Here is a 27,685-nt window from a genome sequence, read left to right as displayed (position 1 = left end):
TTCTTATGTTAATCCCCATACATTACATCATTAGTTTTAGATGAAGTGTTCCATGATTCATTGTTTGTGCATAACACCCAGTGCTCCATGCAGAATGTGCCCTCCTCAATACCCACCACCAGGCTAACCCATCCTCCCACCCCCCTCCCCTCTAGAACCCTCAGTTTGTTTTTCAGAGTCCATCGTCTCTCATGGTTCTTCTACCCCTCCGATTTCCCCCGCTTCATTCTTCCCCTCCCGCTACCTTCTTCTTCTTTTTTTTTTTTTTCTTAACATATATTATTTCTATCTCATATTACAGTCCAGAAGAAAGCAGGACAGGTGGAGGCTACTCTGTTTCCTAAGGTCATTCCAAGATCCAGATTCCTCCCATGTGTTGCTCTACCTTACCCTAGGTTGTTATCCTCATCTGCAAGGTTGGAGTTGGTTAAGTGCTACATCCTTATTTCAACCCACATAAAGAGAAGGAGGAAAACAAATTACTGGACAAATGGCTTTGTTTTCAAGCTCAGAAGTTGCACAGGGCAACTGGGAAATGTCATCTCTACCCAAGTAACCATGTGCCTGGACAAAACTGCTGGGGTCAGGGGATTATAAGAAGAGTATGGGGATCTGATACGAAAGGGAAGAAGAAACTCAATATTAGAGGCCACTTAGAATTAAAATAACACATATTATAATTTTAAGGTAAGCCACCTTTCATCCTTCTTGGAAAAGGGGAAGATAAATGCTAATTCTCAACTGAAAGTATTAAAAGAGGTCATTTAAAATACCAATTTTAAAACTGAGCTATATGTAACAAATTACAAATGCACATACTTTAATTCCTGTAAGTCCACTTCTAGAAATTTATTCTACCAATTTACTTTTTCATGTGAAAAATGGCACATGTACAAGATCACTAATTGCAGTGTTGTGTATAAAAGAAAAAGACTTAAATGACCTAAATGTCCATCAATAGGAGACTGATTAAATTATGGAACATTCATTCAATGGAATGCTTTAAATTAGTAAAAGAATTAGAAAGCTCATTAGATGCTAATATGGAATACTCTCATATCTCAAAAATGCATTAAATGAAAAAGGCAATATACAGAACAGTGTGTTTAGTATACTACCTGCTACCAACTATGTAACAAAAAGGAGAGGAGAGCAAGGCCTCTCTCAAGGTGGTGACATTTCACTGGAGACCTGAATGACAAGAGGGAACCAGCCATGCAAAAACCTTGGGAAAGAAGAGAAGCCACAGCAAGGACCCTAATGTAGGAATAAGTTTGACAAATTCAAGGTACATATGGAAGCCCAGATAATATAGGTACTATTAGCCATCACAAGGAATTCTGAATAGAAACATCTTAGGTAGAAATTTAAAAAGCAGGGATATAAATCACAGTGATGATGATTTTTTAAAAATCAGTTGACTGTGAAAAACAGTATGGAGGTTCCTCAAAAAAAAAAAAAAAAATAGAACTACCATATGATCCAGTAATTCCACTATTGGGTATTTACCCAAATAATATAAAAACACTAATTCAAAAAGATATATGCACCCTATGTTTATTGCAACATTATTTACAACAGCCAAATTACCAAATTATGCAAGCAACCCAGTGTCTATCGATAGATGAATGGATAAAGAAGATGTGGTATAAATACACAATGAAATATTATTCATCCATAAAAAAGAATGAAATCTTGCCATTTGCAACAATATAGATGGATCAAGAAGACAAAATGCTAAGTGAAGTAAGTCAGAGAAAGACAAATACCATATGATTTCACTCATATGTGGAATTTAAGAATTAAAAAAAAAATTAAAAAAAAAAAGGACAAACCAAAACAGAAACTCTTGACTATAGAGAACAAACTGATGGTTGCCAGAGGGGAGGTGGGTGGCGGGATGGGTGAAATAGGTAAAGGGGATGAAGAGTAAACTTAACATGATGAGCACTGAGTAATGTACAGAATTGTTGAATCACTGTATTATACACCTGAAACTAATATAACACTGCATTTTAACTCTACTGGAATTTTAAAATGAATGAATGGATAAATAAATAAATATCACTTGGCTACTGTGAGAAGCACAGATGGGGAAAGTGTAAAGAGAAAGAGAACAAGTTCAATGCAGGCCACCACAGTCAGCATAAATGACAGTGGCCTGGACAGAAGTATTAGACAGAAGTAGAAGGAACTGAGCAGGACTTCAGTAATAAAAAGGACAAGATTTTTATAATGGGTTGGGACTGTGGTATGAAGAAAAGATCTACAGTGAATACTGGATGACCTCTGGATGGCTGTGATGCCATTTCCTGACATGGGGAAGACCAAAGAAAGAGCAAGTAAAAATAGTTCTAAATGGAAGGGCATGGACTCTATACCTAATGACACAGCATATATTGATAACTTTTGAATAAGATAATTCCCAATAAGAATTAAAGACTACAATTATTAATGCCTCCTCACTTTTTTTTTCCATTTCTGAGACCTAAAGGAAAAATATTAACCATGTTACTTAATTGATTTGATTCAATTACATTTACTACTAAGATAGGAAAAAGTCCTAAATCTCTATAGTTATAAAAATAGCAAAATACAAATTAAAATAGCTTTTAATGTTAGCATTTAATGAAAGAAGGCAAAATAAGGCAAAAGCATTCTGTTTCTGGGATTGTATTATGGTTTTGCTGATTATGTTGTTGAATATGTTGATTCCTCATACCTTGAACAATATCTGCTGGTTTAAAATCTGTTTCAGAAAATATGTTGTATATTCTGTTGCTGTAACCTATGCAATAACCATGTTATCCTAAATGCAGTGTTGACAGAAGTCTCAGAGTTCAATTAATGATCAACTCTTCCAGAAACAGCTGGATCCATGTTTACAGTGACCCTCCTATAAAAAACTAAAATAAAAATGACTTTTCCTTCATGAATAATCAAACTTAGTAAGTACTCATATCACACTCAGATGGGTAGAATCTAGACAGCTAATGAACTGAAATTTCCCCTGTGGTATGAGGTCCATGAAATATTGACTGTTTATTACCAAAATTAAGTCTTAACAGAAAATATTTTCCAGAACATGTTATAAATAATAACTATGCCCTTCTAATGGGAAGTATAAAAGAAACCAAACAAACAAAAGTCTATGAATCACAAAGGATTAACAAATCAAATCTTGGCATGTCTGACAGAAACCAACACTTCTTGCCTCTCAAAGACAACTGTGTCCTATAAACTTTCAAGATATATTTTAGTTACTGAGAAAATGCATGATAAACAACTGTAGCCTCAGAATATTGCACAATAAATGTGAATAACAGTGGGTACCAACAGAAACCAAAACTGGTGAGAGACAGTGGCAGTCATTCATTTTTCTTTATATATTTGTACAACATTTTTAAAGTTTTCCACAGTGAATGTGCATCACTTTGGTAATTTTATTTCAAACTTAAATCTGGAGGGGGGAAACAGCTGCAGCCTCTGAGAACTTTAATGTTCAAATAACAAAACTGCATATTCTCTGACAGCATGCTATCATGAATTCACAAATACAACACAATATGTCAAACAGTCATAAAATGTAGATGTTGACTTCAACTGGAATAAGTGAGTCAGAAAACCTATATTAAGCCTTGTATAAATTGGAAGCAAATATCATGTGGCCTTCAGAAGACCTTCTAAAATGCAAAAATATTTAAGTTTTGCATTAGACAATTGTTTCTTAATCAGGATTACATACACACACATGAGGTATGAGATGCCCTCAATTAGGAGACACCCCTACTTTGAAAGCAAGTTACAGAAAACACAAAACAAACCATAGCAACACAACCTGATGGGAGAAACTAGCAGTTGAACAATTCAACCAAGAGCACAATTAAGCATGTATAATTTTCCAGGTTTAGACAATATAAAGGGATACATCCTGAGGAGCTGGGCACACTGGACAGCTAGGTAAACTAGTGAATTGTATACACCAATTATACCAATGAGCTGAGCACTAGTGAGGTGTAACATCCAGTTGTGCAATCACAGCTCTATCTGATGTGGAATAATTCTTGATACATGGTAATAAGGATAAAAGAAGTTGGACTTTCTTTGAATTCAGCTGTTAACTTTAAGTTCAGTAATTATGTTTCAGACCCCCATTAACACTCTTGACTGTAGATGGTACATACCAGTTTTATTTGCTATATAAAAGAAATAAAAATGAAATAACTCATTAAGGGTTCTTTGTAAGCAGTGAAAGGTAAAACATTAACAAATGCAAAGCACACTATGCAAATTAGTATTTTCAAACTCCAAACTCAAACTATCCCAACTAACATCATCAAAACACAGCATGACAGTACAACTGTCCACAGCTTACTCAAAACTACAAAAATCTCAGCAGAACATTGAGGATATCTGAGTTTGGAGCAAAGCCTTTGTTAAAAGCATGCTCACAAGTTGTATAGCTATGTACCAAGTTAAAGGAACCTCATACAGTGGATATAAAATAGCAAAACCCTGTTAGAAATAGCATTAGAAATATCAAATATAGTAATAGAACCAAGTATATATGAAAACATTCAGGGAGTTCCATTTTGAAAAATGACATTCTAGATAAGTCAGACCAAACCTTCCACTAAAAATAATTCAAAAAACTAGAAATTTTAAACAAAAAGCAGTTTTAAAGCCCTGGAAAGATATAGGAGACCAAGACAAAAGAGAAGAAATAAATTCAGAGACGTTAGTCCATCTTTTCTCCCTGAAATATCAGCCCACTTCTGAAAAAGCAATTGTGATACCGAGAAGCTAAACAGAATTTTTAACAGATGTGTGGGGCTACAGAGGAAAAACCAGAGTTGAGAGCCTTTCCAAGGAAGGGGGTGCCTAGTTAAACTTCCCCAACCCCACCCCCAGCCTTTGGGCTAGATTCCTGAAGAGTCATCCACTAGCAATAAGGTGAACTAGAAATAGTTGAAACCCAGCACTGAAGTTTTAACATTGAAATAGCTCAACAAAAATAATAAGGTAATCCATGATTGCTATGGCCCTTAATCTATAACAAAAAGTAAATATATATTCTAATACATAATAATTATCAAATTACTTATCCTTATCAAATAAGAATGCAATATATTTTCTGTCAAACAAAAGTAACCAGATAATCAAAAATAAACAGTAGGCAAAAACAATGTGATCAAAATCCAAGAAAAATAAGAGATAACAGAAATAGAAACAGACCTTTATAAGATCTAGACAATGACGTTATGACACACAGATACACAGACTGAGGATTTGGGCAAAGAACTACAAAGTTAAAAACAATGAAATCCAAATTCTAAAGTGAAATATGTGATAACTGAGAATACAAAATCAGTGGGTGGGTTAATAGAGTTGATTCAGTTGAAGAAAGAACAGGTAATTAAATAAAAGGTCAAAAGAAAATAGTCAAAATAAGGAATAAAAAACAATGAATTAATACTTATAAAAATGAACATAAGAGACAAAGGGAATAGGCACAAATCAAAAGAACACAACTAAGCTCATCATAGTAAAACTGAAGAACACCAGAGTAAGAGGGAAAAACTCAAAAGCAAATTAGAGAAAAATATATATTACCATACAAAAAGCACCAACAAGACTAACAGCCGACTTCTCAACAGAAACAATGGAACTAAGAAAATGAAATATCTTCAAAATACAGACTAGGGGGAGAAAAAAAGGACTATCTAGAATTTTATATCCAGTGAAAATCTCTTCCAAAAAAGAAAGTGAAATAAAGACATTTTCAGACAAATAAAGAGAGGATCTGTCACCAAAGAACCCACTCCAAGTGAAATTCTAAATGGGATTCGTTCAGGCATATGCAGATTCACTCTGAAGAAAATTTCAAAGTATGTTCTTAAGGCAGATGAGGAATCTCAGGATGCAAAAAAGAATGAGACATGGAAAGAAATGAAGAAAGCTGAAGATGGGACACCTGGGTGGCTCAGTCAGTTAAGTATCCAACTCTTGATTTCGGCTCAGGTCATGATCTCAGGGTTGTGATCAGGCTCCATGCCTAGCGTGGAGCCTGCTTAAGATTCTCTCTCCCCCTTGTCCTCTGTCCCTCACCCCGCCAAAAAAAATTTAAAAATTAAAAAAGACAAAGATTGTTAATTTTTTTAATGTTAAGTGATACTCTATAAAATGGCATAAAAGTATCAAAGTCCAAAATAAATCTTAAAATTAATGTATAACACATAAGATCTCTAGATAAAAAAACTATAAAATATTAATGGAAGAATTTGCTCTGTTCATGAATAGGAAAATTCAACATTATAAAAATGTCAATTCTCTCCATGTTGGCCTATACATACAATGTAATCTAACAAAGATCCTAGGTTTTTAATAATTTCACATGTTGATTCTAAAATGTATTATGCAGAAATGCAGAGTAAAGAATACACAGGATAAACCTGAAGAACAAAATGGAAGGATTTACTCTACCATCTCACAACTTATCATAAAACAACAGTAATCAAGACAATGTGATATGGGCACTGGAATAGACAAATGAACCAGAGGATTGAATAAGTCCAGATACATATGTCTGCATATATGAACATTTGACTTATAACCAAGACAGGACTGTAAAGTAATAACAAAGGGGTGATTCTTTCAATAAATGAAACTGAATCAATTAGATATTTATCTAAACTGTATGATCCCTACTTCATACCTTAAACATAAATTCCAAGTAGATATTAGATCTTAATGTAAAAGGTAAAACAATAAGCTTTTAGAATATTACATAAGAAAATATTTTCATGATCTGAGGATAGGGAACAATTTCTTAAACAGGTCAAAAAAGCACTAACCACAAAAGAAGAGATAGAAAACTGAACTAGATTAAATTTCAACAGAAGACCCCATTAAGAGTTTTAAGAAGGAGACAAAACAACTCTAGACAATTAGAGACAACACTGCAATACATATAACTTACAGAGTGCTCATATACAAAATAAAGACCTCCCACAAATCAGTAATGAAAAGACAAGCAACCCAATTAAAAAAAAAAAAAAAGTGGGCAAAAGCAGCAAACTGGCATCTCAAAAAAGAAAATAGCCAATAGTCACAAACAAGAATGGAGAGGATTCCTACTTTGAAAAAGAAAAGCAAAGCTGGTGGCATCACAATTCCAGACTTCAAGCTATATTACAAAGCTGTAATCACCAAGACAGTAGGGTATTGGCACAAAACAGACACATAGATCAATGGAACAGAACAGAGAGCCCAGAAATGGACCCTCAACTCTATGGTCAACTAATCTTTGACAAAGCAGGAAAGAATGTCCAGTGGAAAAAAAAAAAAAAAAAAGACAGTCTCTTCAAAAACTGGTGTTGGGAAAATTGGACAGCTACATGCAGAAGAATGAACCTGAACCACTTTCTTATACAATACACAAAAATAGATTCAAAATGGGTGAAAGACCTAAATGTGAGACAGGAGTCCATCAAAATCCTAGAGGAGAACACAGGCAGCAACCTCTTCGACCTCGGCCGCAGCAACTTCTTGCTAGACACGTTTCCAAAGGCAAGGGAAACAAAGGCAAAAATGAACTATTGGGACTTCAACAAGATAAAAAGCTTTTGCACAGCAAAAGAAACAGTTGACAAAACCAAAAGACAACCGACAGAATGGGAGAAGATATTTGCAAATGACATATCAGAGGAAGGGCTAATATCCAAAATCTATAAAGAACTTAACAAACTCAACACCCAAAGAACAGATAATCCAATCAAAAATGGGCAGAATTCCTGAACAGGTATTTCTCCAAAGAAGACATACAAGTGGCCAACAGACAGATGAAAAAATGCTCAACATTACTTGGCATCAGGGAAAGACAAATCAAAACCACAATGAGATACCACCTCACACCAGTCAGAATGGCTAAAATTAACAACTCAGGAAATGACAGATGGTGGCGAGGATGCGGAGAAAGGGGAACTCTTACACTGTTGGTAAGAATGCGAACTGGTACAGCCACTCTGGAAAAAGAGTACGGAGGTTCCTCAAAAAGTTAAAATTGGAGCTACCCTATGACCCAGCAATTACACTACTGGGTATTTATCCCAAAGATACAAATGTAGTGATCCGAAGGGGCACCTGCACCCCAATGTTTAAAGAAGCAATATCCACAACAGCCAAACTGTGGAAAGTGCCCAGATGTCCACTGACAGATGAATGAATAAAGAAGATGTGGTGTGTGTGTGTGTGTATATATACACACACAATGGAATACTATTCAGCCATCGAAAAATGAAATCTTGCCATTTGTAATGATGTGGATGTAATGAGAGGGTATTATGCTAAGTGAAATAAGTCAACCAGAGAAAGACAATTATCATATGTGGAATTTGAGAAATGGGACAGAGTATCATAGGGGAAGGGAAGAAAAAATAAAACAAGATGAAATCAGAGAGGGAGACAAACCATAAGAGACTCTTATCATAGGAACAAACTGAGGGTTGCCAGAGGGGAGGGGGATGGAGGGAAGGGGTAATTGGTGATGGACATTAAGGAGGGCACATGATGTAATGAGCACTGGGTATTATATAGGACTGATGAACCACTGAACTCTACCTCTGAGTCTAATAATACACTATATGTTAATTAACAGAATTTAAATTAAAAACAAAAAAACAAAACAAAAAAGGAAACAAAAACAAACAAAAAGAATGGAGTAGATTCGTAACAGACAATTCAGTAGGAAATTGGGGAAAAATATCAATGATGTGATAAATAAGGCCCATATCAGGCCAAAAGATGAGAAACTCTAGAAAAGACGAAATGTGAAAAATGTTCATCATCTAGTAATGATGAAAATGCAAATTACAACCATGATGAGACACTATAAACACCTAACATACTGGCTATAATTGAAAGTCTAATAATACCAAGTATTTGAAATGATGAAAAGCAACATGAATTCTCCCGCATTGCCAGTGGTAGTGCAAATTAAGGCAACCACTTTGGAAACCGGTTTATTAGTATCTACTAAATGTGAAGGCACCTATCAATTGCACTACATGTTACATACCAACAGAAATGCATGTACATAGGCACTAAAATCATGAATAAGATTACTCACAGCAGCCTTATTTGTAATAGCCCAAAATTTGAAATAATTCAAATATCATGTTAAAATACATTGCAGTAAATCTATACAATGGAATACCAAGGAGCAGTAAAAATGAACAAACTGGAAGTACTTGACACAACGCCCAGAAATATCATAACCTTAAGGATTAGCAAAAAACAGACACAAAAAACCTTGCCCTATAGGATTCCACTTACGTAAAAATTCAAAACAGTCAAAATTAACCTATGGGGTAAAAAGTCAAAATAGTCATCTCTGAAAAAGTCAAAATAGTCATCTCTGAAAAAGTAGGAGTAATTAGTGATTGGGACGGGGAATGAGGAGGCTTCTCGTGCACTGGTAATGTTCTATTTCTAGATCTGGATGGTGGTTACATGGGCCTGTTCACCTTGTAATAATTCATTGAGTTATACACTTTTCTGTAAGTAAATTATCTCCAAATTCAGAAAATTAAAAATTAAAAAACAAAAAACAAAGCTTCAGCAGGTTCTGCTGTAAATTGACAGGTTCCACTCTAGAATATATGACAAGAGCCAGAAGATCATTTAGTAAGTTATAAAGGTCTGGGAGCTACATTCTTCAAAGTATGTGTTCAGTTCCTGTTTAGATAGTATGTAAATCAGACGACGGCATAGACTTCTTGCTGTGTGAACCACTGCAATTAACTAAGAAAGGCTCCAATGTGTTAATCTCAGAAAATACTTTTTTTTTTGAAGTATGATAGTTCAAGTATTTTAGACTGGCACAACTTAAACTGAAGGTTTTGGTATGCTTTGAAAACTCTAGGACTTTATGTAAAAAAAAGGAAGTATCCCATTTCCTGATCACACATCAGCATCACCTGACATATCATCAGGCACTAACTGCAAAGATTTTGTCTATTTCAACAAAAGACAGACATTGTATCTTCACCTCTCTAGGGCACTTGGGAGGAAATCAGCACCAAAAGCACAAGAGGAATGTGCTTTTATGTGGCCAGATGTTTATTCAAATTTTTGAAACAGGCAAATTTCACTGCAAGAAGAGTAACTAAGTTGATCTCTTTAAAAATGGAGCATATCCATCTCTTAGCATATGTGGCCAATAAATTCAAACTCCAAAATAAACTCAACATATCTATGTAAAGAACTGTAAACACAATAAAAACAGCAGAAAAAAATATCTGCCTATATTCAGAAACTTTCAGTTTGAATAAAACATGTTAAGAAAAAAAGTCTGTCTGCTACGATTCCTGGTCTTGAAAAAACAAAAGGTACTGTGGGATATGAATAAATACACATTGCTCCTGAAGTTGGTAAATTTCCAAGTTTGACAATTTCTATTGATTTTTTTCTCCTAAAAAAAACAGAGAAACAACTGATGATGCAAAGAAACAGACACTGTATGTACTTCATTTTTCACTTTAATTCCACAAGGACAGTGATTTGATAAAAAGAAACCACTGAATAATGACTGTCAACAGTCTGAGTTTAAGATAATAAAACTTCAGAATTAGGGGTATTTTCAATTGGCATTATGTCCAACAACAACAGACAGCAAGGTCTTTGCAGCAATTCTGATTACAGATGTATGTGAAATAAAAATCCTGAAAATACTTAATGAGGAGTGCTACAGAGTCACTACCAAGAAATTCCATATTTTTCAAACATCATTTAACACAAGCCATGGAATCACTGGGTCTCTTCTGAATATTCATAAGGAAACTCTAAAATATTAAATAATAACTCTATCTCTGATATATTACCACTATAAACATTTAAAACTTTAATACCCCAAATTTATTAATATTTTATAAGAAGTACAAGAATATATTTTAGACAAAATGGCATATGTCACCGAAAAAGTTAAAATCTACTAAGCTTAACTATGATTATGATGAGCCCAGCCACACTATCATCTGCATATGAATTTATTTATTTATTTATTTATTTATTTATTTATTTATTTATTTATTAACAGAGAGTTCTTACCACATCTGGTTTTTGGGCTTCATTAAGTTTTTCTGTCAATTCTTCCAAAGCTCTTTTTGTTTCAGCATCCGACCTAGGCAAAGAAAAATATTTTAAGTTGGCTGAGAAAATATACACAATTAAATTTACAACATAATAGTTATTACATAATACTCTACTGCAGTGGTTCTTAAACATTAGCCAACATATGAAACACCTGGAGGACTTATTAAGACGGACTGCTGAATCAGTAGATCTGCAATAGTGCCCAAGAATATGCATTTCTACAAATCCCTAGCTGATGCCGATGGTGCTGATTTGGGAATGACACTTGTGTTACAAGTAAGCAGAATGGGATCCTAAAATCTTCCTCATTCACAAAGTTAAGTCACCAGGTTTCACAAGAAACTTGACTTCTAATTTGGCTTAAGTAAAGTTTCTCTGCCTCACACATGCCTCTGTGTCATACAAACTATCAGCAGACCATACCAGCCCATGGATCAGAAGATTCCCAGTCCACCACTGCACATCCAAATGATCATTTAAACTAAATAAATAAATCATCCCTACAACTTCCCCTTTGTCTTCTTATAGGATAAATTTCTAAAATTCATGTTCCTAGTGCTTAATTTGTACCCTTTCTTCAAATGTGTAAAAGCTACATAATAAAGCAATCCAAAAACATACTATATTAGAATGCTGACACCATTCTACTAATTTTATTAACTTGTCAAAACTAAACACCTAGTTTTTAATTAACCCTTACTGGCTTAAAAGATTAACAATAAACATAGCTCAACAATATAGCTCAAAATTCAGGAACTTAATTTCTTTATTCATACCAGCTATATCAAGAAACGATCCTGAACCACAGGTGGTTCCATAAGTGGTAAAGAGCAAATACTCTGGGGCCATATGCCTACATCTGAATACTGACTAGACCACACACCCCATTTGAACTCCAGCAAGTTGAGTTACTTCATCTCTCTGTGCCCCTTTCCATATCCAAAAATTGGAAAAAATAATAATGATAATAATAATAATTTGGGTTGTTGTAAAATTTAAACCTAAATCTATCTGACATGAAGTAACTGTTCAATAATATTAACTACTAGTAGTAGGAGTAATAGTAAGGTATTTAATTCTTATTACTAAATTTCCTGCCTTCCTCATTTAAAGGCAGGTAAGTTATATAGACTACAGTTGATAATCACAGATTTACATTTATAGCTTTGACCCCATTTTTGCTATAGCAACACAAAGCTGGTGTGTGGAATGATTTTGTCAGCTGGAATGGGAGTTAGCAAGTGAACTTGGTAAACAAACTTCCACTCAGCTTTGTTGTTCCCTCATCACTGTTGTCTATAGATTGTGACTCTTGAGAAGGGATAAAAAGTTTGGTTTCTTATAAAAATATGGCCTCCAAATGAAAAACAACTGTCACTGCTGATGATGAAAATGAAGAGACAGTGAAGAAATTTTAAATAAAGTGATACTTGTTGGGAACTACCCAGAATTGATAAAACTGCAAAGACTTGTCAGATATAAACCACTCACTTTTGAAGATTTCAACTGAAAGCTAAAATATCAGATTGGTCTCTGCCTCTGCCTTTCACCCCCTCCAATGTATCTGCAAATCGACCTCTTTGCTAAGGTCTCACAATGTATCTCTCTGTAATGGCAGCACTCCAGTATAGTAAGTTAAAATGTTTTTAAAAATATGAAATTAGGGGCACCTGGGTGGCTCAGTCTGTTAAGCATCTACCTTCGGCTCAGGTCATGATCTCAGGGTCCTGGGATCAAGCCCTGATGAAGGCTCCCTGCTCAGGAGGGAGTCAGCTTATCCCTGTCCCTCTGCTCCTCCGCCTGCTCATGTACGAGAGCGCACGCTCTCTCTCACTCTCAAATAAATAAGTAAAAATCTTTAAAAATATATATGAAATTAATTTGGCTAACAAGGAGTCATAGTACATTCTAAATTCAAAGGATTTTTAAACTGTTCCTTTAATAAATTTTAAAATACTGGTATAAAAACAGCACTGTTTTTTAAATTCATGTAAACATGTCAATTACAGAACTTATTGTGTTCTTCTAATAACTCATGCCTCCAACAAAAACCATATTCTGTTTTTACCGGCTTCTTCTGGCAAGTTCCCGATTGAAATCATCTCCAAGCCGAACTTGTTCACTGCTGAGGTCTCGGAGGGACTGATGAAAAGCATGAAGCTGGTAAAGATAAAACACAGTTATCCATTTAGGATTCTGTTTAATTCTTCCATGAAGATTCACTAAGGTTAGTAAGAACTTATTTTTTGCACTAATGCCCAAATTTTATAATGTTAAGACATAATAAAATACATGTCTATTCTGAAAGAAATATTTTTCCAAAGAAAAGCAATTTTTAAAAAGTTACATATAACTTTTTATATATAAACCATCACATCCTTTATAGTACAGTAATTCTGGGCCTTTTAGATACCCTAAAAGAAAAAAAAAAAAAGTCAGCAAACTTTTTCTGTAAAGAGTACAACAGCAAATATTTCAGGCTTTCAGGCTATATGATCACTGTCTAAATTACTCAATGCTGCCATTTTAGCACAGAAGTAGCCATAAACAAATGAGCATGGCTGTGTTACACAATAACTCTATTCAACTAGACCACATGCCATAGTATGCCAATCCACACTGCAGAGAAACTCTTACCCACGTGCACCAGGAGCCATGTACAATAATGTTTGGAGCAACACTGTTCATAATGAAAACACCGAAAATAAACCAAAAGCCCATTAAGAACAGAATGGAGGAGCGCCTGGGTGGCTCAGTCGTTAAGTGTCTGCCTTCAGTTCAGGTCATGATCCCAGCGTCCTGGGATTGAGCCCTGCATCGGGCTCCCTGCTTTGTGGGAAGCCTGCTTCTCCCTCTCCCACTCCCCCTGCTTGTGTTCCCTCTCTCGCTGTGTCTCTCTCTGTCAAATAAATAAACACAATCTTGAAAAAAGAAAAAAGAACAGAATGGATAAGGTGCCTGGGTGGCTCAGTTGGTTAAGCAACTGCCTTCAGCTCAGGTCATGATCCCGGGGTCCTGGGATTGAGTCCCATATCAGGCTTCCCTTGCTCTGCAGGGAGCCTGCTTCTCCCTCTCCCTCTGCCTGCCATTCCCCCTGCTTGTGCTGTCAAATAAATAAAATCTTTAAAAAAAAAAAAAACAGAATGGATATAAATTAATTGTGATATATTCTCCCAGTAGAGTATAATATAGTAGTAAAAATGAAATGCTCAAACCTACCTACACATTAGTAAGGCTGAATGTCAAAAATGTAACATCAATTGAAAAAAAGCAAAAGAAGACATACAGTATTATTCCACTTATATAAAGTTTAAACAAAGGGAATACTAAACAAGATGTAAGTAGTGCAAATGTTTTGTTTTATTTTTAAAGCAAGAGAATGATTAATATAAAAGTCAGGATAGTTGACAGCCCTTGCAGAAAGGGAGAGTGTAAAAGAGCCATTAGGGGTATGATAATGCTCTGATTCTTGGCCTGGGTGGTGGTTACATGAATTTTTCTTTAAATTATTGTACTTTTAACTGTAAATATGTATACCACATATGTATGTGTATACTATAATTTACAACAAAAAATTAAGTTATAGAGATTTGCAGAAACAACAAATTCACTCATTTCAACAAATGCACATTGAGCAACTAATCAATGCCGGCAACTGTGGTAGGAAACAAGGGGCTCAGAATTTAACATGGGAGATAGACATGCAAACAAAATGACAAATGATGTGCAGGGCATTAAGAAAGTACACAGTCGGGGCTCCAGGGTGGCTCAGTCGTTAAGCGTCTGCCTTCGGCTCAGGTCATGATCCCAGGGTCCTGGGAATAAGCCCCGCATCAGACTCCCTGCTCGGCGGGAAGCCTGCTTCTCCCTTTCCCACTCCCCCTGCTTGTGTTCCCTCTCTCACTGTGTCTCTCTCTGTCAAATAAATAAATAAAATCTTAAAAAAAAAAAAAAAGTACACAGTCAATGTGGAGCTAAAGGTCATCTTAAGAGACTTAAAGTCAGGAAGAACAGTTAAAAAGAAAGGAGTGGAGGTAATACAGTAAATGAAGAGCAGACCATTCACTTGGGTTTTGCCATGGTTTTCCAGTTTTGCAAACCAGAACCCTAGGACTCAATCTTGACACCTCCTTTTCAATCATTCCCACCCTCCCCAAATGGTCATCTGATCTTCAAGACCTTTTATTTTACCCACCAAATAGCTTTTAAGTCTACCCCCAACCCCATTCTCTCCAACTCCATTTATCCTAATCCAAATAACTAGCATCTCACACCCACAACACAGCAATATCCTCTTAATTGGTTTGCCCACACTGATTCCATTTTTCCACACTAGAGGTGGAGTGATCTTTTCAAAATAACTGTCACCCCCTTACAAGGCTGTGCAGTCTCAGCCCTTCATATGTCTTCAGCCACATGGCCTTCTTTAAGCTGCTCATAGGTGTTAGCTTCCTTCTGCCAAAGTATTTGTTCTACCTAAAATGACTCACTCAACTTTCACGTCTCAGCCCATCAGCCTTTCTTCAGGAAACCTTCCCTGACTGGGGCAAGTCCCTCTACCACACACTCCCATGGCCCTATGCTTTCTGTTGTAGCTTGCAACTCAGCTCACAGTTAAGGGTGTATTTGTGTACTTATTTGATTAATAAGTAGCCCCCCCCCACCCAGATTACAAGCTCCAGGAAAAGGCAAGTTTTACTTATTCCTGTTTCCAAGCACAAGCACTGTCCCAGAACACTAGCACTAAATAAACAGAATGAAAGAGTAAATGAATCATGCTAGGATATTGTTCTCTGCTCCAGGCTTCATTATATAATCCACTCTAACAAGTTGCACCTACCAAAGAAATAAGTAACACAGTAAAGGAAAAGTTTCTACAAGGCATCTTCTTGCGCACTTGGTTCTGTTACTTCTATCCTAAGCTATAACAAGTAAAAGCTACAGGTGAGTATCCTGACAAACTTTGAGCCCGCAATCCTGAAACAACCAAAATATAGATGTCAAAGTCAGCAACATCCTCTAGTCCCTTATCTAATTAATTTAGCTACCCAAGGCAACAGAAACATTTTTTCAGCTCTTGTAGGGAAGTTTAAAGTAGAAAAAGAAATATATCTGTAGAACTAATACATCCAAAATCTTCAGTGAATACATGAAATACACGAAAAAAGTATAAAAGTTCTTGCTTCTATTAAGTAGCTCCATCAGTGATTCAACAATCAGAAAAACACTAATGAAAAAAATCAATAGGTTAACAACACAGGACTAACTTGTTTATATGAAACAAAGTAGCTGACTTAGAAGGGCTACAGAAGAGTGAGCCACCCGAACAAGGAAACAAAACATGTCCAGCTTAACTCACCTTTAAATGTTCCACAAAACATCCTCCTCCATTACAAAATTCAAAGTAAATGATAATTATTTATTGAAAATAAAATAGTTTACTTGGTTTAAAAATATATATATATCAAATAGAGATTACAGAATAATACAAAGTACCTGGCCCATGTCATCAGGCTCCCGAACAAATCGGACACCAGTTCTGGACCTAATTCGCTTAGTACCCTGTTGATCCCCATAGTCCTTGAGGGGTGAGGTAGGTGGAAACCGGTAGCTCTCTTTAGAGATAAAAGAAAAAAAAGAGAATAAAAACAAGCAGGAGAAGAAACAATCTAAAATTTTGTTCAGAAAATATATATACACAGGCCCTAACACAGACTATTTCCCAAGTATCTTGCTAGGGCCACAAAATCAGCACTAATCTTGCTCTTAAAGCGGATAAAATGAGCAACAGAAATAACTTGGAGATAGAAAACATTAAAGGTTTTAATTTGCTATACTTTTCAAAGATGTAATATAGTATTTTCCTTATTTAAAAATAATAAATTGGCAAATAAAAATAACTTTTATGTCTTTCTAAAATATATATTAAACAATTTTTCAAACTAATCTAAAATCTGAACATTGTTTAAAAAAATCAATAAAAACTACATAAAAATAGCTAATTGTGTCCAATTTTTAATCCTTATTATGATCAACAGCAATATTAACAATGTGGGCTACTAATGTTCACTTTTATGTAAATCACCTCTCTTCACTGCAGACTTTTCTGTTCTTTTCTATTCTAAGTCTTTTCCATTCAAATGTGATCTCAGTGTTGTAGAAAAGTATTAAGATTAACTACAGGCAAACCAAGTGTTACATCTTTAATCTAGCCGTTGAAATCTAGCTTGGCACCAAAGATAAAATTCACCTGTTCTTAACAAGTGTCATAGGATATTTCTTAATCAGACTTTGAAAAACTATGAAGCCAGGACAAGACTTCTCATCTAGAAAGTACACCACACAGTAAATCCTATTTGTGTATTCGTTTTGATTAGGGACAGACAATTAAATCCAAGTTTTGTCAAGTAAAATTCTATGTAGTCTATCAAGTCTGAGAACAAAAGTAATAGAATAACAATGTCCTACTGAACATATTTCAAAATAGTCACCACAAAATTACTGACAACTGCATCTTCTTAACCTTATTTGTATGATATTGTATATGGGTCCTATTTCTCCAAAGACTAAATGTATCCAATAATGGACTTCAGGAATATTTGTAAAACAAAAAAGAGTTTTCAAAACATCTGAAGAGTTTACCTGTCACAGTGCCACCATCGAGGTCACTTGCACTCAGACTTGTAACAGAAATACTTCTCCCTCCTGAGTTTCTCAATAAACGTTGACTCCGCAGTTGGCCTATTGATTGTTCCAAGCTTTCTTTTAACTAAATTAAAGAATATAATGAAGGAAAAGTTATTCTCTCTAAACAATTCCAAATACAAACAGACAAGAGATTTTTAAAGCTATTTCTGAAATTATCTGAGTTCCAAAAGAGAATTTATATCAGAAAAAATTTTGAAGTAAGGTATGTTAAGAACTATAAACATAGTAAAGAGAAATATTCTCAGAACCAATTCTAACATCTGGTTTTAAAAGGCATCTGTTGCTACCTATTCCGTCTATCAGCAGAATGTGAAAAACTGATCTACTACCTAAGGGCTTACAAAACCAGATTAAATGTCTAATTGATGTGCCACCCATACTTAGAAACATAACAAGGCCATATATCTGAAAGAAGAGAGAGAGTCTTCCTTCCTTCTAAATATTCCTTCAGAAGCCCCAGGTCTATAACAAATAGGAAACTAACCAGTTATCACTGTGACTTCTGCTATTAAAATAATGTACATTGCCCAATTGCATATCAGAACATCTTTTTCATTCATTCAAAGACTTCAAATATCAGAAAACTATGTGGTCAGATGTCAAACTGTTAATACATACTAGAGAATAGAGTTGTCCAAATGCTCTCTTCAGATTATTAAGGAGTCAGCCAGCAGGGGATATAAGACAACTTTTAGACCTAAAGAGCTGCATTAAATAAAAAGACACTAAATACAAAGAATAATGTCCAGAGCTATACACAGCTACAGACCTGAAAAGAGGATTCAACTGAAACCCAAGGTAACAGAGAGAAAAGCTGAGGGAAATCCACATACCCTGAACTACTGGGCAACTTCAGGTCTAGATAACTTATCCAAGGATAAATAAAAAATAATAAAAATAATGCATAGATCCATAGAACAAATCACCCATAACTCTTTAAAGAAAATGTCAAAACAAATGATTGACAGGACAGGGTTTCCTAAATTCAGCCAGAATTAAAGAGTAGAAGACCACTTATGGAGAGAACAATTTGGTTTCCTTGGGGAACCGTGCAGAAAAAAAGTAACCTCAGTTGAAGAGAAAGCACAGATGAAACAGAATGTGAATGACAAATGAGCAAATCCTTTCTCATTTTGGTTATTTGGATTTAGCTCTTCTGCAGAACCGAGGATAAAATGTCTGGATTAAAGAAATAAAATTTCAGGAATGCACCTCTAATGTTGCTCTCATTTCTGCGGGGTGGGGGGGAGGCTAATATTTCTACACTCTCTGTCCCCTGCTTCCCTAATTTGGGATATACAAGATACCATCCTGCCTGAGCATTCACTGGCTATAGGACCCAGTCTATTAATCCAGAGAAATACGAAGAGAAGGCCCAGGAAAACAAGGTCTACCTTGAGAATCATTTATACGTAAGTAAAATAAAATTAAATCTAACATGTAAGTAGACCAACGATTTTACAGTGAACACGAAATAGTGTATAAGTAACCTATGATAAGCTCTGAATAAAATTAAACCATGTTAAGAAGCTCAAATCTAAACTGTACCATGAAAAAGGGATTAGAAATATAAAATGACTTTAGATCACACAAGTTAGTGACAGAACCAGCTCTATTAACTTTTTCTGTGTTTATCTTTATTATTCACATCTTTCAAGTGAGGCCTGATGACAGTATCCTTTTAGAAACAAAAGTAAGCGGTCATTTCTTGTTATTGCTTTTCTTGTGGATAGTCTGCCCTTTCTAGCTCTAATTATTAAGATTTTGTTTGACTCTGTCAATGGTCTTACTGTGATATAACAATGTGAAGTTTTATATGTAGCTATCCCATTTTTGACCCATAGAGATCATGGAATCTCTACCTTGATATCTTTCCTGTGTTATAAATTCTCAGCCATCATGTCTTCAAACATTGTTTCCGCCCTTTCTCTCCTCCCTCTCTTTCTGAAAATCTGGTTATATTCAAGTAATCTTTCTACCAAATCCTATATGTCATTCATGTTCTTTTCTATATTATTCATCCTTTCATTTGTCCATTTTTCTTTTTTGGGTATCTTATGCTGGCCTATCTAATTCATTAATTCTCTCTTCAGTGTAATACCAACTGCTATTTAATCCATACTTTAACAGAATTGGTTTATTTATTTGCTTATTTTAGTTATATTATTCAGTTTCTGTAATTTTCATTTGGTTCTTTTTTGGGGTTTCCAATTCTTTGTCAAAATTCTCAATCTTGTCTTTTAATTTCTTGAACAGGTTAATCAGAATTTTTTTTATATTCTTATGTATGTTTCTATTGTCTGGTTTTTTCCCTTGATTTTCAATCACCTCTTATATTTTCTTATGCCTGATTATCATGCAATAGACATTGTATATGAAAAATTGTGGAGATTATTTAAAGCTCTGGATGATGACATCTTCCTCCAGAAGGGATGTGGTTTTGCTTCTAGCAGGAAGTCAGGCTAGGGTCACTAGGAAACCCAAATAACCTTAATCTAGTTAGGAACCAAGATGATTCAAAGCTGGGCTTCTGCCCCCATCAGAACAGGTCTATTTTCAGTTCATCACTTCTCTCATTTTCAGCTCATCATTTTTCCTAGGCTATCATTCTTTGGTGTCTCCAGTGAAAGCCTGAAGATTCCTGAATTCCAGTTTTGGTCTCTCTTGCCTCTCCAGTCTATGGAAAGCTTTGATCCTATCCTCTCTGCTTCTAAGCCATCTCTTTTGAAATCAGCGACCGCCTTACACGAAGAAGAGTCACAAATGCACAACTCATCCTTCTGGACTTCCATTTTTGACAGATCTTTACCAGATCTAGACTACAAAATCCCTCACTTTCTTGGTTGTTCTCTGATAGATTCATAATACTTTTTTTTTTTTTTTTTGCCTTTCTAGTTGTTCTGAATAGGAGAGGTTATCCAAAATAATCTTATCTACCAATGCCAGAAGGAGAACTTGCCATCATCCTTTTCATGTGGGCTTACTGCTAACAAATCCTAAACTGTAGCTAAATGCTGATGAATAAAATGAATTTACACACACACACAGACACTCCCTACTAATAAAAACAACAACAACAACAAAAACCCATCATGGAACCATATGGAAAATATTACAGAATAAGAGAAATGATCCATTACCCCCAAATCTAGAAGTAATAACAAATGTTGGAAATTTAATCATTTCAGAAATAAGATAAAAAGTTAGACAAACTACCTGGCAACCTCATTTTAAAATTCTAAAAAGATCTATCATACACCACTGAATAGATGAACAGGCTGATATATAAAGACCAAAAACTATAATGTAAAAGGTAAATGAGACAAATATTTTTTAATTACTCCTACAAGTATCATGGCAAAAACAGGTCCTCCTCCTAAGATACAAAACTGAAAATATAATTGAATTAAAACCTACACTTCATGGGGCACCTGGGTGGCTCAGTTGGTTAAGCATCTGCCTTGGGCTCAGGTGATGATCTTGGGTCCTGGGATCAAACCCAGTGTCCAGCTCCCTGCTCAGCGGGTGTCTGCTTGTCCCTCTCCCTCTGACAACCCCCCCCCCCCGCCTGTGCTCTCTCTCTCTACCTCAAATAAGTAAAATCTTTTTTTTTTTTTTAAGATTTTATTTATTTGTTTGAGAGAGAGAGAATGAGAGAGAGAGAACACATGAGAGGGGGGAGGGTCAGAGGGAGAAGCAGACTCCCCGCCGAGCAGGGAACCTGATGCAGGACTCGATCCCGGGACTCCAGGATCATGACCTGAGCCGAAGGCAGTCGCTTAACCAAATGAGCCACCCAGGTGCCCCAAATAAGTAAAATCTTTAAAAAAAAAAAAAAAAAAAAACCCTACACTTAAAGTAGCAATAACACAAGAGATACTGCATAAAATCTAATTGTGATATATGAAACCAATCTGATAACTCCTAAAACATAAAAACAAAGAGATAAAGAAATAATAAAATTATAAAAACTGTTTTAAACTCTTCAGGATTTTAACCCCTAACTAGGTGCCAAAGCAAATCAAACTTGAAATTAAATGGGGGGAAAAAAAAACAACACTAATAAAACTCAATTTAAGATTAATGTACGATGACGGATGATGTTGTTTTGCTGATCGCTAAGTCAATGCTCCACACAAGACTGTGCTGCCGACTCCAGTTGTACAGGTTCTAAGAGCTTAGCGTGGCTACCTGTGCAGGTACCAAATGATGCTTCCATTTTCCACCTATGTCCCCATCTGAAAGACTGGAAAAGGAGCATCATGGAATATGTTATGCCATATTTTCCACCTCAACTTGAGATGAATGTATTATTTACATATTAGGTCTATTCATTTACCGCCATTCATTTGATGTTAGACTAAAATAATTGAAACATTACTACTATGTACTGGTACGAATACAAATAAAACTTGGGCACTGAAACTGAATGGCAATTATAAAATAGTTTAACCAAATTGTCAAGACATGCTTTTAAACTTAGAAGTCAAGAAGTCCTCCTCTAGGCAGGGGCGCCTGGGTGGCTCAGATGGTTAAGTGTCTGCCTTCAGCTCAGGTCATGATCCCAGGGAACTGGGATCATTGGGCTCCTGGCTCAGCAGGGAGCCTGCTTCTCCCTCTCCCTCTGCCTCTCCCGCTGCTCATGCTCTCTCTCTCTATCTGTGTGTTTCAAACGAATAAATAAAATCTAAAAAAAAAAAAAAGAACTCTCCCTCTAGGCAATGATGAAATAATTTGAGCATCAATGGAAATATTACCTACAATGGATTCAAACACTTCAAATATGCATAAATTTGTGAGTTAATAATCTTCAAAGGAGAAAAAAAACCACTGGTCACTACTGAGCATGCGAGGAAACCAACTCATTATTTTGGAAACTAGCAGATAAATGAAATTGTGTAAAACTACATAAGCTTTTAGATTAACATTAAAATAAAAATATCAGGGCGCCTGGGTGGCTCAGTCGGTTAAGTGTCTGCCTTCAGCTCAGGTCATGATCCCGGGGTCCTGAGATCGAGCCCCGCATTGGGCTCCCTGCTCAGCGGGAGCCTGCTTCTCCCTCTCCCTCTGCTGCTCCCCCTGTCTGTGCTCTCTCTGTCAAATAAATAAATAAAATCTCTAAAAATAAAGGAATGAATAAATAAAATAAAAATATAAAACCTTAAAATTCTCACAGAGCTCTGAAAGTTCTGTGATGGCTCTATGTGAAAGACTCTAATTAGAGACAAAACAGAAGTCAAATTTAATGAACTGAAAAAGGAGTATATAACTCTAAAGGACTGACCACAGTGCAAAGCAAGTCTATGAAAGGGAGTCATCCAGGCGTCAATGGGGAGTCCAAATAAGAGGTGTGATCATTGAAAACATCATGATTCAGAAAGACCGGAGGGAAGCCGGGCAGTGATTTCCTCAGAGGTGCTACTTTTGCTTCTGCTTCTGTTCTTATCCACATAGTTCACACCATAGCAGCTAAAATTCTGTTTTGTTTTGTTTTTGTTTGTTTTGTTTTGTTTTTGAGGGCACAATAAGACAGTATGTAAAATAATTAGAACAGTGCCTGGGGAAGATTAGTTTGCTCAGTATATAGTTTTTCTAGGATGACTGTAGGCAATGCATAGAAGAGCAAAAAATAAATGGAATGAAAAAATGGGATTTTTACTCTGGATAAACTCTTCAGAAGAATTTGTCATTCCCTAAAAATGATTTCACTAAATTCCTCTGGCTGTATACTTAGGGACTCTTGAATAGCAACAGTATCGATATTCCCACTAACAGCAGATATTTCTTTATAACTCCACAAAGAACTCCTTCATAATATGATTCACATGTCATTTCCAGCATTATCACTTTTCACTTTATTGTTTTACTATCAGCCAATCCCTTATTATTTATTTTTGTAAAAGAGCACACCACAAGTTTATCATTAGAAGGCAAGAAAGTAACACAACTATATGTTTTACTATCTGTGAGCAATCAGCAACAGACTTCAAAAGCAGTCATCTCTTATTTACATAGTAATATGTGAACTGAAGAGCTAGTAGCAAAGTGTGTACTTTTTGAAGTTACTCATAGTTACTAAACTTTGTTAACTGAAATTCAAATTGTGTTGTTTGGGGACTGGTGTTATTTGGCCAAACTGAGGAATGAAACTCATGCACATCAAAACCAAGCCACAAAGACTGCCTGTATTTACTTTCCAGAGTCCTCAAATAGCTGCTCCGTGCATTCAGTAGTGGTTTTATAGAATACCCAGTGAACAATATGCTAACTCTACCTACCTGGGCCTGGAACTCTGGTTTGTTTTTTTTAAGTTAAAAATATTGACTTTCCAAAATTCTTAATGGCAAACTTCTTGACCGGTCGTAGGAAGGTAAGGTTTCCAAGCAATAGTAAACAGTAGGAAACTAGGCACCAACTCCACAAACAGTTATCAGAAATGCCTAAGCAATAAATCATTCAATAAAATTTGGCTTCAATAAGAGAAAATGAGAAATGGCAAAGAACCACATGTATAAACTTTCTTGGTAAATATAGAGCAACAGTAACTGCTTCACTAATAATCATTGTATCTCACAAATTCACATTCACAGCAAAACTAATTCCATCCTTGACTATGCTCGTTTTGAGAGAGAAAAAGAAAATCACACAAAAAATAGTCACTAGAAAATTCTTAAAAGATACTTACCGTTATTCCACAGAGACCATAATAGAAATAAACTAGGACTAGTCATTATTCACATATACATATAATAGCTACCAAATAATCATCAAATAATTAGCTTCCATACAAATGAAAAATACAACTTAAAAAAAAAAAAAAGCCAGCAATAACCTTGGTAAAAACTATAAGTGCTGCACTTTAAAGTAGGCTTGGGGGTGCCTGCGTGGCTCAGTCGGTTAAATGGCCGACTCTTGGTTTCAGCTCAGGTCATGATCTCAGGGTCCTGGGATCAAGCCCAATCTTGAGCATCAGCGCAGAATCTGCTCGAGGATTCTCTCTCCCTCTCCCTCTGCCCCTCCCCCTGCTTGTGTGCGTGTGCGCATGCATGCACATTCTCTTTCTCTCTCTCTCTCTCTCTCAAATAAATACATCTTAAAGTAGGCTTGAATTTTGGAAACCATGTAAAGATCCCATTCAGTTTCTTCAGATACTTTTCTCACTCTAAATTGTCTCTTATTTACATACCAAGAAAAAACGTCCCCTAACATAACAGATTCTACAGAAATGCATGCAAATTTGCATAGTTAAGCAGAAACTGGAAAACATTCTGCCTGAAGATTGAGTTTTGTTTTCACCTAACACTAAAGAGTCAGTATTTAGCAAACATTCACAATATATATAGCACCAGCGACCATAGAAAGTTTGTGTTATAAATTTAGATGTATCTACAATAATGACATGTAAAAAGAAATTGAAGTACTTCGATTTACAAATGATAGAGGTCAGCTTGACAAAATCCAGGGCAAAAGCGCAAGAAGAAAAGAGGTCATTTTAAAAATTCTGTCCAGGATAATGATGTCATCCATAGGCACTTTAAGTGCTTTTATGCCTGGCTTTCCTTCACTGCCTATTTCTCTACAGAATGCCAAAGTTTATCTGACAACAGACTGCAAAATATATTGGTTGTAGAGCAGTTAATTGTATCAGCTCTATTTTGGTTCCTTACAGTCTATTTGTCTTCTACTATTAAAAACAAGAAGAAAGAGGAAGAGGAGGAGGAGGAGGAGTTTTAAAAAATTAAACAAGAGTGTAAATTTATGGTTTGCATATTTTTCTGGTCCCACCATCTGTTGCTGAGATGTATTTTTAAAATGGTTGCTACTATTTTATTTTTTATTTACCAAAAGATCATTAGCTCCAGGTGCTTTGCCTAACCTCTCTCCATACGCTGATTTATGGAAATATAAGCGCATAATAGTATTCCCGAAATTGAGAAATTCCCTTTCAAATGATACATCATTTTTATTTATGTAACTATTTTGTTTTTAAATGAAATCATATATTCAAAGCCCATATATCATACACATTCTAATAATTTGGAAGTATTTTTTAAATATTTGTATGTAGTATTTTAAGTATCAATAAATGAGCACTCATGGAATGTGTTCTTAATAGATATTATACTCATGAATAGAAGATAGACAAAAAGCAATATTTTGTATGTTTTAACTTAGCATATACTTTGAAGTCAAAATAATCAGACATACATATCCCTGTGAGTGTTGCAACACATTATGTTGTTTATTGTCACAATGATACACAAATGAAACTGGGTTTAGGCCCAATGAATTGAAAGAAAGGAAAGTAACCTGTTCTGAGTGCCTAGAATATACCAAGTACTACATTAAGAACATAGCCAATGCTTGAAGGTAAGGATTATTGGATGAATTAAAGAAACAACAAAAACATGAATGTTTAGCAAGTGTCTAAACAGTGTGACCACATTAATAACTGTTAGTTATAATGAGGGATATAGGACAATGTTCATTTTTCAGATGATGAAATTCAAGTTCAGAGAAGTTTAATACCTTGTCCAAAGTCACTAAAATGGTTTCAGGATTAAATCAGGATTAAATTTCAAATCTGACTCCAGAGTCTACATTTTTCCATTAGCCTCAAAGCAAAATTCTATAAAAATTATTCTCCTGTCCAGCAATTTCATGAAGGACTTGGTAATGTAACTTTAAATATAAGACTTTAAGAACCTAATTCCTAAGATCCAAAACATATTTACAAAAAGGAGGTGGTAGCAGAATTTAACTGCTTGACTATAATTTTTTACCCATAGACTCTTTTTTTTTTTTTTTAAAGATTTTATTTATTTATATGACAGAGAGAGACAGCGAGAACAGGAACACAAGCAGGGGGAGTGGGAGAGGGAGAAGCAGGCTTCCCGCTGAGCAGGGAGCCCGATGCGGGACTCGATCCCAGGACCCTGGGATCATGACCTGAGCCAAAGGCAGACGCTTAACGACTGAGCCACCCAGGCGCCCACCCATAGACTCTTACTACTTAACATTAAACTGAATAATTTTCACCTTCAGGACAATTAGTAAAACTCAGCCAGGAAAACAAGGGGCAGATAACCTTCAGCTTTGGGATATTACAAGTGGTTTGTGCCTGGCCCTAAACCATTACCATTATCCTTCTGGGATGTCACTATATTTGAGAACTGAAACCCATTGAATACAAGAAAAAACCTGAACTTTATTATTTAACATTCAAATTCTTTCAAAGTCCATATGCCAGATGGTAACATCCTATTACTCCCAAAGGGAAATTTTAATCAGAGTACCTAATTAGAAGAAAAATTACCTGTTAATGCAAGTCTCTAAGTTCTAATTTGATATTACTATATTCTCATCAATCTTTACCTTAAAAATGAACTTAATCAGTCTGCTGATTTGAATCAAGACAACTGTATTTTTCTCATATAACCAATAGTAACTAGTGTAGCCTCAGCTGCAATCCAAATTTCTACTGCAAAAGGTATTAACTTTCCATGTTGAATATTCTTTTTTTTTTAATAGTCTTCCTTGAGGGTATTCCATTTTTATAATATTAACACAAAAACAGACCCTGTTCTCTCATGAATAGGAACACATAGTTCTAGAAATATTTTAAACACTAGGCTTATCAACTGTACTATTATATACGGGAGTACAATACGTTCCAACTCTTCATAGTAAGCTTTCAAATAAAACCTTCCCCACAGGTCCTCTTTTGCCCAAATATTCTCAGACCTCCAAAGAAATCTACAGCATGAGAAATAATGTAAGATGACACTTCCATAAAGTCATTAAGTTCATTGCACCCAAAGACCCT

At 35.4% G+C, this 27,685-nt stretch overlaps 2 protein-coding genes across 16 annotated transcripts in view; one reads left to right on the top strand and one right to left on the bottom strand.

Moving 5' to 3' along the window:
- CEP128 (centrosomal protein 128) overlaps nucleotides 1-27,685 on the bottom strand; it is a 381,239-nt gene that overhangs the window by 329,317 nt on the left and 24,237 nt on the right. For all 15 annotated transcript variants that reach the window (XM_081830112.1, XM_081830117.1, XM_081830119.1 and 12 more), the window contains 4 exons: nucleotides 17,794-17,920; nucleotides 16,648-16,766; nucleotides 13,220-13,311; nucleotides 11,107-11,179 (listed from right to left, as the gene is read on the bottom strand). In XM_081830112.1, the coding sequence (XP_081686238.1) occupies nucleotides 11,107-11,179; nucleotides 13,220-13,311; nucleotides 16,648-16,766; nucleotides 17,794-17,920 (411 nt within the window). The remainder of the gene's footprint in view (nucleotides 1-11,106; nucleotides 11,180-13,219; nucleotides 13,312-16,647; nucleotides 16,767-17,793; nucleotides 17,921-27,685) is intronic.
- LOC115940965 (large ribosomal subunit protein uL11-like) overlaps nucleotides 1-27,685 on the top strand; it is a 103,802-nt gene that overhangs the window by 56,165 nt on the left and 19,952 nt on the right. The gene's annotated exons all lie outside the window — the stretch shown is intronic.

The sequence above is a fragment of the Leptonychotes weddellii genome, chromosome 9, assembly GCF_054177405.1.
Source record: "Leptonychotes weddellii isolate Sample4059 chromosome 9, ASM5417740v2, whole genome shotgun sequence".
Classification (NCBI taxonomy): Eukaryota; Metazoa; Chordata; class Mammalia; order Carnivora; family Phocidae; genus Leptonychotes; species Leptonychotes weddellii.
Note: the sequence above shows the minus strand (reverse complement) of the source record. Positions and strands in the feature narration are given on the sequence as shown.